Source organism: Pseudorca crassidens, chromosome 7 (assembly GCF_039906515.1).
Source record: "Pseudorca crassidens isolate mPseCra1 chromosome 7, mPseCra1.hap1, whole genome shotgun sequence".
NCBI lineage: Eukaryota > Metazoa > Chordata > Mammalia > Artiodactyla > Delphinidae > Pseudorca > Pseudorca crassidens.
In genome coordinates, this window is record NC_090302.1 from 80,620,822 (window position 1) to 80,634,755 (window position 13,934).

General features: G+C 43.8%; 1 protein-coding gene across 1 annotated transcript in view; it reads right to left on the reverse strand.

Moving 5' to 3' along the window:
* Positions 1 to 6,350: 6,350 nt before the first annotated feature.
* Positions 6,351 to 13,934, reverse strand: part of DCAF12 (DDB1 and CUL4 associated factor 12) — a 41,483-nt gene continuing 33,899 nt past the window's right edge. The window contains exons 5-9 of the mRNA XM_067744617.1: positions 13,582 to 13,775; positions 12,535 to 12,600; positions 10,982 to 11,144; positions 8,975 to 9,153; positions 6,351 to 8,451 (exon numbers count right to left, since the gene is read on the reverse strand). Coding sequence (XP_067600718.1) covers positions 8,293 to 8,451; positions 8,975 to 9,153; positions 10,982 to 11,144; positions 12,535 to 12,600; positions 13,582 to 13,775 — 761 coding nt within the window. The 3' untranslated portion in view covers positions 6,351 to 8,292. The remainder of the gene's footprint in view (positions 8,452 to 8,974; positions 9,154 to 10,981; positions 11,145 to 12,534; positions 12,601 to 13,581; positions 13,776 to 13,934) is intronic.

A 13,934-nucleotide genomic window follows, 5' to 3' on the forward strand; every position in this document is an offset into this window, starting at 1 on the left:
TGAGCCTGTGTGCCACAACTACTGAAGCCCATGTGCCTAGAGCTCATGCTCCTCAACAAGAGAAGCCACCGCAATGAGAAGCCTGCGCACCACAACCAAGAGTAACCCCTGCTCGCCACAACTAGAGAAAGCCCACACGCAGCAACGAAGACCCAACGCAGCCAAAAATAAATAAATTCATTAATTTAAAAAAATCATTGAAACTCTGCTGCCAAGAGACCCACTACTGACATTCTAGTGATAACATTTTAGATTTTTCCTGTACCTAAATGTAGATATGTATGAATTTTACAAGAGATCCTGCATTAGAAGCTGGCTTATAACTTTGTTAATCAATAATATATTCTATGTTATAATCATCCTATGTCACTACATATATATTTACTTGTTATATACCACTTTTAAAACTTTTATTATAAAAAAATTCTAACATTACATAATTAGAAATACTAGCATCATAAGCCCCCATATACCCATCTTGCAGCTTCAACAATTATAAAATTACCTCTTTAAAATAATCTAGGGACTTCTCTGGTGGCACAGTGCTTAAGAATCCACCTGCCAAGGCAGGGGACATGGGTTCAATCCCTGGTCCGTGAAGATCCCACATGCCGCGGAGCAACTAAGCCCGTGCGCCACAACTACTGAGCCCGCGCTCTAGAGCCTGTGAGCCACAATACTGAGCTTGTGGGCCTACAGCCTGCGCTCCACAAGAGAATGCAATGAGAAGCCTGCCCACCGCAACTAGAGAAAGCCCGTGCACAGCAATGAAGACCCAATGCAGCCAAAAAAATAAAAATAATCTAACCCTCTGGATTATTTATTTATTAGTATTTTTTTGGCCACACTGCGTGGCATGTGGGATCTTAGTTCCCCAGCCAGGGATTGAACCCGTGCTCTTTGCAGTGGAAGTGCAGATTCTTAAGCATTGGACTGCCAGGGAAGTCCCCCTCTGGATTATTTTAAAACATAACCTTGACATCATGTAATTTCAGCTGTAAATAAAATATCTCTAAGAGATAAGATTTAAAAAAAATAATCAGTAAAACAAACAAACAAACATAATCAAGGTATCATTGTTATACCTAGAAAAAGTAACAGTAATTCTTTGCTATTATCTAATACCCAGTCAGTGTTAAGTTTTCCCTGATTACCTTTTTTTTTTTAATAGTATTTTTTTTTTCTTGGCCGCATCGTGTGGCTTGTGGGGTTGACCAGGGATTGAACCCGGGCCGGCAATGAAAGCGCCGAGTCCTAACCACTGCACCGCCAGGAATTCCCTCCCTGATTATATTTTTCAGTTACATTGTTTTGAATTAGGATGTAAACACCCTCTACACATTACATTTGTTTTCTACGCCTGTCTCAAGTCTCCCTTAATATACAATAGTTCTCTTTTTTTTGTGCTAGTTGTTTATTGAAAAAAGTAGATCATTTTCCTTACGTTCAGCATTTGGTTGTTTGCATCCCTGCTCTACCATTAATATGTTCTTCCATCCACTGTATTTTCTGAGAACTGATAGATCTAAAAGCTTACTCATATCAAGTTTGATTTCCTGGCAAGAATACTTCTTAGGCAATGCTGTTAACTTCCTATTGTGACCCATCAGGAGGAACATAGTATGTAGTGGTCTCTCTCTGTAATAAGATTGAGCAGAGAATATTTAAAATTTTTATTTAACCACTTCCTTATTAATAGACTTAGGATACTTCCAGTTTTTTGTTTTGTTTTTTTTTGCTAATTAACGCTACGGCAACCATTCTTATACATCTGTCTTTGCATGCTTGCCTAGAATATTTCCTAAAATTCCCAGAAGTCTGGGTCAATGGATATAATCAATAACTTTTTTTTTTTTTTTTTTTGAGGTACGCGGGCCTCTCACTGCTGCGGCCTCTCCCGCTGCGGAGCACAGGCTCCGGACGCGCAGGCTCAGAGGCCATGGCTCACGGGCCCAGCCGCTCCGCGGCATGTGGGATCTTCCCGGACCGGGGCACGAACCCACGTCCCCGGCATCGGCAGGTGGACTCTCAACCACTGCGCCACTAGGGAAGCCCAATCAATAACTTTTCAGTGCAGTAAATACCAGTTTGATAGGCTAAGCCTTCCTAATAAAGACCACAGTAAATAAAATAAACCAGTAGCCCAGGAACAATAAAGTCAATGCTGACTTTTTCTGCTGACTTGGGCATCCTTCTCATTCTGGCGAGCAGGTCCAGGTCTGCACAGGCAGGCACAGGGCAGATCCTATTGTAAAGCTAGTTTAGGTATGTTAGGCCTTAGCTAGATCTTCTATTTTCTCCTGGTATCAAGGGGGACTGCAGAGAGCTGTCCATGTTATTGGCTAATAAATTCAGGATGGGAAAGCATCCTGAGACTCTGCTGTCTACACTGTGAAAAGATGACCTAGGGTAAAAGTTAAAAATGTTGAGGCAGTTTGACACAGTTAGGAAAAAGCAACCAGAGGTAGGCAGTTTGGGGGATTACTGCCTCGGTCCTGGAAGGAACAGGTTTGTCAGACAGAAGCAATTAAATTATGGTTCTGAGCTTTAATTTTTGCGTTTACAAGTCTTAGCACTACTATATAAGTACATTTCCTCTTTGTATCATCATAAAAGAAAAAAGTTTTTCTTAAATCTCAAATGTGATTTCATAAAAATTGGTATCTGAAAATTCCTTAGACTACTCCTGTATTAATTTGCTAGGGCTGCTGAAACAAATTACCACAAACTTGGTGGTTTTAAAACAACAGAAATTCATTCTCTCACAGTTTTGGAGGCCAGAAATCCAAAATCAAGGTGTCAACAGGGCCACAATCCTTCGCAAGGCTCTAAGGGAGACTCTTTCCTTGACTCTTCCAGCTTCTGGTGGCTCCTGGCATTCTTTGGCTTATAAATGCATCACTCCAATCTCCTCCTGTCTTCAGGTCATCTTCTCTGTGTGTCCCTGTACATCCTTTTCTGTCTCATAAGGACACTCTCATTGGAGTTAGGCCCTAGCCTAACACAGTATGAGCCCATCTTAATCCTTCCCCTAATTACATCTGCAAAGACCTTATTTCCAATTAAAGTCACACTGAGGTTCTTCTGGTAGACTTGAATTTTGCGGCGACACTATTCAACCTACAATTCCCAATGTTTTACTGGAAACCGTTAGGAAAATAAGATTCATTTAACAAACCTGCTATATTTACCTGCTTTGAGGACAAACTGCTTGAGGATCACTGCTTATTCTTCTTAGCCTTCCCTGCACCACTAGAATAGTTGTTGTGGATCCAGGAAATCTAACGTCTAATTTGAACTCCTGTCCTCATCGTAAAAGATTAAAAAGAAAAATGATGTCCAGAGGGGAAAAGACTTGTTTAAAGTCATGCTCATGAGCAGCAGCAGTAGATCTATAACTGAGCCCACATCCTCCCCTTTCAGTCCACACTTTCCTTGCGCAATTGGCATTTGGGGGTGGCATGAATTTACCTCCTCCAGGGAAGAGCAATAGTATCTTTTTTTGGGGGGGGGCGTGCCGTGCGGCATGCTGGTTCCCCAACCAGGGATCCAGGGATTGAACCCCTGGGCTCCCTGCACTGGGAGTGCAGAGTCTTAACCACTGGACTGCCAGGAAAGTCTCTCTCTTTTTTTTTAGTATCTTTAATTAGGTAATATAACATCCCCCTTCCTCAAGAAAAAAGAAAGGGCTAATGGTGGGAACTTAAGCATGGTGATTGGCACAATAATTCTAGGGGGTAGAGAGCTGCAGTGGTGGTAGTTAAGGATGTTTCTGGGGCAAGCAACACATTACACGGCCCAAATGTACACTCCTCAGGCCAACGTACCCAGCACAGTGTTCTATGCATCAACAAATGGCCTTGACCCTGGAGACAAAAGAAGCTGCATTATTTTTTCCAGTCCTCTGTCCAGGCTGTCACCAGCTAAGAAAAATGTAGCTACGAGTAAGGGAAGTTTATTTTCTTTAAGATGGGAGTTGATCATTTGTTTTCTTCCTGTTCTTAGCACTAGGGATGTTAATTACAGCTCTGAATACTGCTTAACAAGAAACGCAGGAAACATGTGACTCTGAGCTCAGTTAATGAGTATTATTATCTTTTAAAAATTCTGATTTCGGCAATTACACACTAATCAAGTGTTCACATATGAGGCTCAACCCAGGGGGAGTTTAAGAGGACAGCTCATACCTGTCTTGGAGAGCTGAATCATGAGTTTACAGTCCCATCTTGAGTTCAGTTCACACCTCTGTCTTTAGTGGTAGTTTAGAAACAAATTTCTCACATTTGTTTCTCTAGATTATTCTTTGGAGGAGCTGAAATGAGGGCAGGAGAATCAAGCTAACAAACCCGAACTTTCTTTTGTCTTCATCAGTAATTCCAGAATTAGAAGCCCACGTTTCTACCTTCCCAAAGCTTCCAGCCATTTCAGCACAACAGCATGAAATGAGATGTGGCTAAAAGCAAGAAACATTGAGTGTTCCTCTTCTCCCCTTTCCTCTCCACATTGTTGTCTCCCAGACACCAGCCAACTGAAAAGGAAGGAAAAAAACACTTGGGTCATAGGATCTTACAAGATTGACCCCCACCCCAATCCTAAGCCATGGGTCTTGACACCCTGCTTACTTTTCCTGGGTACCTGCTCTAGGAAATGTATGGGATCAGAGGGCCCTGGACTGGCAATCTTTAGCTTTATTAGGAACACTAATAAATTTAATAGAAAATTAATAAGTAAAAAAAATAAATTTATTTATTTTGACTGCATTGGGTCTTCGTTGCTGCATGCGGGCTTTCTCTAGTCGTGGTGAGCGGGGGCTACTCTTCCTTGTGGTGCGCAGGCTTCTCGTTGTGGTAACTTCTCTTGCTGCGGAGCACGGGCTCTAGGCACGTGGGCTTCAGTAGTTGTGGCACGTGGGCTCTAGAGCGCAGGCTCAGTAGTTATGGCACACGGGCTTAGTGGCTCCACGGCATGTGGGATCTTCCCAGACCATGGATCGAATCTGTGTCCCCTGCATTGGCAGGCAGATTCCTAACCACTGCAGGACCAGGGAAGCCCTAGTTAATTAATTTAATGGACCAGATTAATACTAATCAACTTCGGAAGTGGCAGGCATGAGGGAACCTGGGGCATAAATGAGGTTCCAAAGACTTCTGCAAAAGGACCTAAAGGATGATGGGAGGAGCCAGCAGCCCATCTGGAATGAGGCATGCGCCTGAGAACAAGGAAGTTCTTTCATGGCCTGGGAGTAAGGACTGCTGGCAGGAAAGGGAGGGACCACATGAAGTCCACAAAGCCCTTCTGTGATACACACTTTGCTGCAAAGTTTGGTTGGAAAGTGAGAGCAGGGCCAAGATTCCACAGAGGCCAGAGGTCCAGGCTAGGCCCTTCCCACATCCTGTGTTGCCTTTCTCTGAGCATGTTTCAGGCACATGAGTCCCATGGTAACCCCAAACCTCAGGTTGTGAGAAGCATGTCTGTTTTCATCTGCATTTCCCCAAAATAATTTGACCATGGAGCATTTTGCAAACACCAATTACTGTTCCATGGATTGGGGATTCTGAAAATCTCATTTTGGGAAAGGCCAATTCCAGTCCTTTTCCAAATGTTAACTCTTCTCCTCTAGGAAGCCCTCTCACTTGCTTCAACTCATTCACCTCCCCCTTCCTGTTTTGCAGCCTTTGATCATATAGGTAGGTGCCTGTATGAGTCATGTTCTGAATCAGTCTCTAAGGGCAGCTGTATTCAGCTTGCCTGGCTCTGTGGCCCAGCCCTGATGGGTCTCCCAGAGATGACTGAGGAGAGTGGTAGGGTTCAGCAGTCTGCCCTTCTCTCAGCTACAGCCCCAAACAGCTTCCGGGAAGAGCATCACTCACTATGGACACTGTATCCTCTCTTAGAGCTAGGATCTATGGTTCCAACTGCAAAAAAATGATACTGTTCCCAGGGCACTATCACAGTCATTCTCAGGGCCCCTCCACTGAAGCAGACGGGGCCTATCACCAACCCTCGTTTATGTTAGAGGAGCTGGTCACGTTGCTCACATCCACAGTGATTCAGAGCAAGGACTAGCACGCTCCCTCATCTTCAGTCTGTTTTTCTCTCCAAGTACCGCACGACTTCCCCCGGGCATACCCACTCTCAACTGGACTCCAGAGCAACTGATCTTGGGCCAGGGCTGGGGACAAGGAGCAAAAGCAGGTCTTAGTGTTTGCGTGTTTGCCCTTGACCTGCCTTTACCCTTGAGGGAACTCCTGTGTTCTTCTGCTCCAAGCAATCCAACCACCCCAAGCTGACCTTCCAACCAGTCATTTGGGGCCTTTTTCCTGCTGTCTCTTGGCTATACATACTCAAACTTTGCATTGGAATAAGATTTATTTATTTTTTTTACTTGGCAAAAAGTCAAGTGCTACATTTTTAAAAACAAAATCTCAAACAATCAAATGCATTACCCATCACAGAAGAGGGTCTGGCAACAGTACAAAACATCCTACTTAAGATTTTTTTTTTTTATACAAGTAGGTTTAAAATGAGTTCTGTGAGAACTAAGAAATCTACAGCTTGTAGTTTAATAATAGAAAAAAATTAAGACAATTAAAAGATCTGTAGCATCCAGCATTTTGCTTAATTCCCTGTTTTATAGCACCTATTTCTCTAGGTTAGAAGATGAGAATTCTAGATCCTGTGGTGTATGCCTTGTACCACAGCAAGATAGGGTGGACCTGCTGTCTCCCCTCCCCACCAGCCCCCATCACCAAGGAGAAGACACTCTTTTTTTTCAATCTCCCCACTTACTCCCAGAGCAGAGGGGGATAACTGGGAAAGCAACTTAGAAATCAGAGTGCAGGAATATGACTTCCTTTCCCCAGAATGGGCTGCTGACAGAAGCAGAGTATGTGTTTAGAATGGTGGAGGAGTTTGTGGGTGGGAACAGCTATTATCTGCAACATGATGCATAAAAAGCAAGGAGTAACTGGACATCACGGTCAGTTGCCTGCAAGTTTAAAAACCTCAGACTAAACAGACAGTTCGAGGGAGGAACAAATTACTAATCACATAGATGCTTTACATGCACACCACTGTTGGCTGTAGGCCACCTCATCGCCATCCCAGGGCTGAGCCAACAGAGTGGCTCCACTGTACTAAGAAAAACAAACATTACACACAGGAAGCACTCACTATACACAGATAAATCCCCTGTTCACCCCCACCCTCCAGAACTGAACCCAATTTAGAAAACAAAAGCAAAATCCACTGGGGAGATTAGAAGAAGGGCAAAGAAGTTTCTCCCCAAAGCCAAGGGGACCGAGTATGTGCATTTTAGCAGACTTGAGGCCCCCAGCTCCAGGCCCCTGAGAAACCAGATCAGGTCTTATTTGAGAGGAGGGAGAGGGAGGTTTGGATGTAGATTCTTTTTACGAAGTCCTACCAAGGCTTCTGTAGCCTCCAGAGCTGCATCTTGGATGGAGACCCTGATGTTTTGGGGGGAGTGGCCATTGATTTAACCAGATGGGAAACTGAAGTGGAAGTGACACATACACAGAAATGTTCTCACCTGGGGGACACACAGATGGGAAGGCAGGTGGGAGATGGATTACTTTGGAGTCCTGGCATGAGTCCCCAGGAAGCTTTCAATCTAACTCAAAGGGTTTCCTACTGGTGATTTGTTTTCCTTTCTATTTTTACTTCCTATAATCAGTGTTGTTAGACTTTACAAAACAAGATAAAAACTAGTCCCAAAGCTGGACTCTGTGAATATAGTTGTTTCTTTTATAAATATTTTAATTACAGTAATCCTCACTCCAGATAATTTCAGTGACAAACGGTACTCGCAGGCACACAAGTTCTCACACACACACACACACACACACAGCCCCCAAACTTTCACAGAAAGTCTGACAGCAACCATATAATTATAAAGGAGCCCCACCTCTCAAGAGTGAAGTAAGGGTGAGAATGACTATGTCAACCTAAAGAAGCCAGAGGGGAGACTGTGTGTCACTTAAAAAAAAAATATAAACAGGAATTAACAATGTCTGATTGAGAAGCCAGAAAGAAAAAAAATAGTAAAGTAAAATTCTGCTTACCAAAAGGGAAAAAAGGAAAAAAAAAAGAGAAAACCCTTTAGATTTCTGTACAGAGGTTCTTCCTGTCAAGTGCCTAAACCATAGGCAAACTCTGGCATTCCCACTAAAATATGAGGGACTCACACCACTGGAAAAAAATCAAAATAAGAAATGGAAACTGAGGATGGAAGTTAGTGAATTTCTGTGCATTCTGGGAGAGACTTAGTTGCCGTTAACTCCAGAGCCCAGCGTAGTTTCCATGGAGTCCTGAAGGGAGGGGTCCTCCTGCCACGAAGAGCTTCGTTCCAGACGAGTCGTAGCAGTGTGTGTAGACAGCGTTGGGGAAGGAATCAGTGTCCGAAAAGTAACTCCTCCAGGTTTCGTCATGATTCTGTGGGAAATAAGAGACTCTGAGCACTCGCCGTGGGGCAGAAAAGGGAAAGAAGGGACAAGAATGCTTTCTGGGCTCCTTAAGAGGAGAGGGTCCTATATCTATACAGGAGACTGGTGCTCAGGGGAGCTGGAGCCCCATTTTTCCAAATGAACATTAGGGAGGAGCCAAGCAGGCTGAAGAATTGCTACACAAACCGAAGGTCTTCTCAGGACTGCTGGAACCAAATGCTTTCACAATTCACTGGCAGCCTCAGTGGGAGGTTCCTCTCCTTCCAGCTCTATTATCACCTGGGGGTTATTCTGGGCCAACCGGTGTGTCTTACTGGGCCTGTTTTCCCACAGACATGCAGACACAAAAACAAAACCAAGGGAAAGTGCCTTTCTCTGCTCCAAGGAGTGTCTCTTACTAGTGAAAAACTATGTGGTAGGTGGTGTGTCAGTGGGGGTGGGAGTGGGTGGGTAGAGTGAATACAACTTTTCTGTCACTGTCCAGTAACCATGTGAGGCATGGGCTTACTCACCAGCCAGCCTCTGCCAGTCGTTAGTTTCAGATTCTCCCCTGCTAGTCTGGGCTTGGACCCATAACAAGCTGAGAGCCTCTCTTCCAGGAACCTCTGAGCTCGGATGTCATAGAATAGCAGGGAGCCCTGCCCTGTGCCCACAGTGATGATGTGCTCATAGAAGCTCACTGACCGGATACCTGAGAGAGAGAAAAGTAAAGGGCAATCAGGTCTGCTAGCCGGAACTTCTCTGACACTGAGTTCACATGGCACCCCTAAATACCACAGCGCCTTTCCCAAGGCAGACCTAGCTCATGCACAAGCCAGAGAACCCCGATGCCACACTGCCCATCCACACACTAACAGGAACCTTCCCATAAGCCTCAGAAGTACCAAATGCCTGATGATGCCCAAGATGCTTTGGGCCCAAGACTGTAAGTATGCCCTGAACCTGCTTGCCTCCCCTTGACTCACTCTGAAGCCACCTTTCATAACTCTAAGTTCTCCTCCATTATATGTTTCCAACCCGTACTGAAACTGAGGGTAATCTGCATATTTACAAATCATGACATTAACAAGGACTTTCTTGTGTTTGACCTAAAACCACTACCATGGCACTGCAAGAGGTCTTTATCTGGTATTAAGTGTGTTATGAGAGTGGCAAACAGCCTAGAACTGAAGCACTCAAAGGTGCACTGTCTCTCACTGTGAATTTAAGACAAGTCACCTGATCACTTTGGGTCACAGGGAAAATACATCTGCTGCATCTGTGGATCAGATAAGTGCATGGGATGTGAAGATGTCTCTAAGTACAAAAGAGGTGCTCACTAATATCTGTGAAATCAGTATTTCCTTATTAGGTTTGCAAGCTACTCCTGTAACAGTAACCAAAATCTCTTAAAACTTCATTGCAGACATCATTCCGGCCAAGACTATTTATTCTTTCCCTTACTACTTTCCTTACACACAGTATTCTCTCTGTTCTGAAATGTATTTCAAGAATAACTGAAAACAAATCTAAAACAATGGCCAAAACTGCAGCATCTACACAAAAATAAATACTACTTGAAAGAGAAGATACTGTGCCTTTTAGGACTCCCAGGATAACGTAGCCACATTTTTGCATGAGAAGGGGGACAATGTCAGATGAAGAAGGAAACACATTTTGTTAAGTTGGACAACCTGGATTCTGGTCCCTGGCTGTTCCCCCACCAACCTGTGTGGTGTTTGGCAAGTTATTTAACCAATCTGGGTCTCAGTCTCCTCATCTATAAAATAGGGTGTAAACTGCTTCCCACAGGGTCCTTGGTAAGATGAAATGAGATGTCAGACAAAGGTATTCTGAAATCTTAAAGTACAGTACAAATGTAAGTCTCTTTTTATTCCTCAATGAAGAATGAGGGTGCCCTCAGAGAGAATATGCTATTAAAGATTGGGAGGCGGGGAGGCCTGAAGCCTAATTCACCCAGTGGGTAAGAACTAAACTGAAAATTTTCTTCAGCTTTATTGAGGTATAATTGACATAGAATACACTGCACATATTCAAGGTATACAATTTGAAGTTTTAATATATGTATATATCCATGACACCACCACCACAATCAAAATAACATATTTATCACCTCCAAAAGTTTCCTCATGCCCCTCTGTAAAATCCTCCTCACCCCACCACATCATCCCTTAGCATAAAAGAATTTTATAGTTCAGGTAGGGTCCCAGCAAAAAACTACCACAAGGAGTAGGGCTCTGTGGAAGAACAAAACCACCAATACGCTGACTACTGGTTTCCATCAAAGGCTTCTGTGGCCACACGTTTGTGTGCGGTGTGCGAAGCTTTGCTGCCATATGGAGGTATTCAATCTCCCCTCTGTGTCACCAAACACCTCCACCAGGTTCCATAAAGATCACTATATTTGCTCCACCAGGTTCCATAAAGATCACTATATTTGTTTGGATCAATATTGAAACAAGGTCAAAACCCATTCACAACGCAGCTGTAAGCCTGAGGGGCACATGGGGGCCTCTTACCACTGCCTCGCTCCCTGGAGCAGACAGACTTGACGTTGTATGATGGTTGCCGTGGATCCAAGAAGGAGACATGAGCTTGGGAGCCCACCGCATACACTGACCACTCACTACCATAGGCCAGGCACACATTCTCACGGCAATATGGCAATTTGGTGGAGAGGAGCTGAAAACAGAGAGAGAAGAGATGCACCTATGGCATTACCGGAAAGCACACGGCAGGGCATTGTTCTTAGATGCCCACCTCTGTGGGCTTTCCTCATATACCAGACAAACAAAGTCACAGACAAAAAGACATGTACCAATTAAGGAAATAACATCCTGCTCCACCCCTACGTATGTAAGAGAAAGAAAGAATGATGATACTAAACAAGATCTAGGTACTGAAGAGGACCAGTTAGGGAAAAAGGTCAAGCTCGAATTAAATAATCAGAAGCAGAGAGAAAGGCCAAAAGCCACAGGCTGTTTCCAGGGATAACCCCAGGGCACTAAAGCCAAGGTCCCACTCTGTTCTCTCTGCTGGGAAGAGCCACTACCCTTCTCACTGGTCTTCAGGTAAAGGGGCTGATTTCTGGCTACCCTCAGCCTAACTCCCCAACTGTATGGGAGTTGTACACTATAGAAAGCACACTCGTGGGACTGCTCAACCCCAGGTAACCCCAATCAGCCTTAACCCTGGATCCTTGTCATTTAGCCAATCCTCAGTGGCTACTGCAAGTAAGGGACCAAGCAAGGTCAGTGGAGCTCAAAGGCTGCTGTGACACGAAGGAAATCAATAATTCCTGGAGCTCTGCTTTCTCTTGAAAAAGAGTCTATCATAGAAGTTATAAGCAGCAAAGGCCTCTGGAATAAGAAGAGGACAAACGATCCACGGGTAGGTTTAACTTTAGGTAAAAGGTGCTTGCAAATACTGTAAATTAAATCCATACCTTACATGATTATTTTAGAGATGATTAATCTTAGTTTAATTGATCTTCGGTTGCCAATGGCTCCTAACATTTAGGTTTTTCCTGCCCTCACAATATTGCAAATAGTCAATAATCCATAAGCAAATACTTAAATGCACTGTGGATTGGAAGACTGCTAGTTAAAGGAGTCTCTCAGCAAGTCTTTGCAATGTGAAAGAATCACCCCCTCCTTTTTTTTTTTTTTTTTTCCAGTTCTGGACATTAGTTTAATCAGTCATTTTCACCTTCTCTGAAGAGCAAAAAAATTTACTCAGTTTGCCAGTAACCCTGTCATGAAATTGCTGTAAGTTGTTCTATATTAATTATTTCACAGGAAATAGACAGATCTCTTATTGTTGGGTAATGGAAATGCGTAGATTATCCTGTACATGTTACTCCGATCAACTGATAACATAGTTTCTGCTGGGTTCCCTCTGACTTCTTTAAAAGACTTTTAAGAGGGGCAGGCCAGACTCAGAATTTCATGCACTATGCAATCGCATGCCCAGATCCTTGGAGAATTTGTGCCTTAGACAAGAATGAAAAAGTTTAGGGAGGATTAAAGTATTTTAACTATAAGGTGAAACTACTAAGTCATGTTCATCATACCTTAGACAGTGTATTTTCAGCCTTCCAGAGATGAAAGTAGCCATCCAGAGATACTGCTCCCAATTCCTGCAAAAGCAATGAAAAACAGGTTATACTCACAGCAACTAATATATAACAGTAAGCAGGGGAAGACCCTGCAGGTTGGGGTCCTCCCATTACTCACTCCTATCCTATGATGGTGCCAGGGATTATCAGCCCATCATCTTACCCTAGAAAATGCAGCTGTACAACATATTAAAGCAAGGCTGCTTCTTGACAGAACCCAAGAAGCAAGTCCTGGTTTGAACATAGACACCCATGGTTAAAAAAGCCCATACTATACAATCATACACATGACATCCTGTTTGATAGTTAGAGCAGAGCATGCACATGAAAGACAGTTTTGTAAGTCTCAGTGTGAGAGCTTCTATAAGTAGAGGGTCTAAGCTGGGAGAGATAAGTCTACCCCTAACCCATAAATATGGATGAGAGATAGGAGGCGGCTAAGGGAACTACCCCTCAAATTGTGGCCCAATTCAAATTTTGGGAAAAGAGCCTTTCTTCTCTTCTGGCTCTGGGTCTCCATACTAACACTCTACTTAATAGCCCAGCAGTTTCAGATCTGACTCCAATGATTAAGTTAAGACTTGATGGCAGTGTTGAGAAGAGGCAGTAAAGAATGAAAAGAAACTGAATACAAGAGAGAAGAAAGTGATTGCATGTAGGAAAATCACACCCAAAATAGAGCACCGGCACGATCACGTGCAAATGAAGACAGTCAAATCAGAGTGACCCTGGGGAAACTCTGAGAGGCTAACAGATATGAACCATCCAGAGAATACTCAATGCAAGGGGTGGCTTTCATAATTTCAGTTATAATCTTTCTCAGAGAGAGATTATAACTAAGCATCCCTCAGCCTTCAAGAGATGCTCTGTGGGCTCAGAACTGAGTTATGTAGTAAGGTCTGACTTGGGGAAGGAGAAGGAGGACAGTGCACCTCCCAAGACATAAGCCAAGAATCTGAAGCAAGAGGAACAGGCTTCAGGGAACCTTTGGCAAGCTCATACCTTGTTCTTGTTGTTGAAGGCCAGAGCTCGGACCTTGCAGTTGTCAGGGTTTGTGTCCTCCTTGGGGATGTCCTTTAAGGCCTTGTGAGTGATGTGAGCATACACAGGGACCTGTGACACATTGTGCCTTGCGTCACTTTTGGTTAACACATCATCTGTCACCTCCCAGAGTCCCATAGAACCATCGCGTGAGCCTGTAGGGCAAGGAAACCACAGATGTCAGACATATCCAACTTTCCATGAGACAGTCCCACAGAAGCCAAATGGGATTTCTTAGTCTAGCTCTTTGTGCACCATGCTCATATGTGTTGAAGCCTGGCCAGGTGGCCCACACCAAAACAGAAAGCAGTATG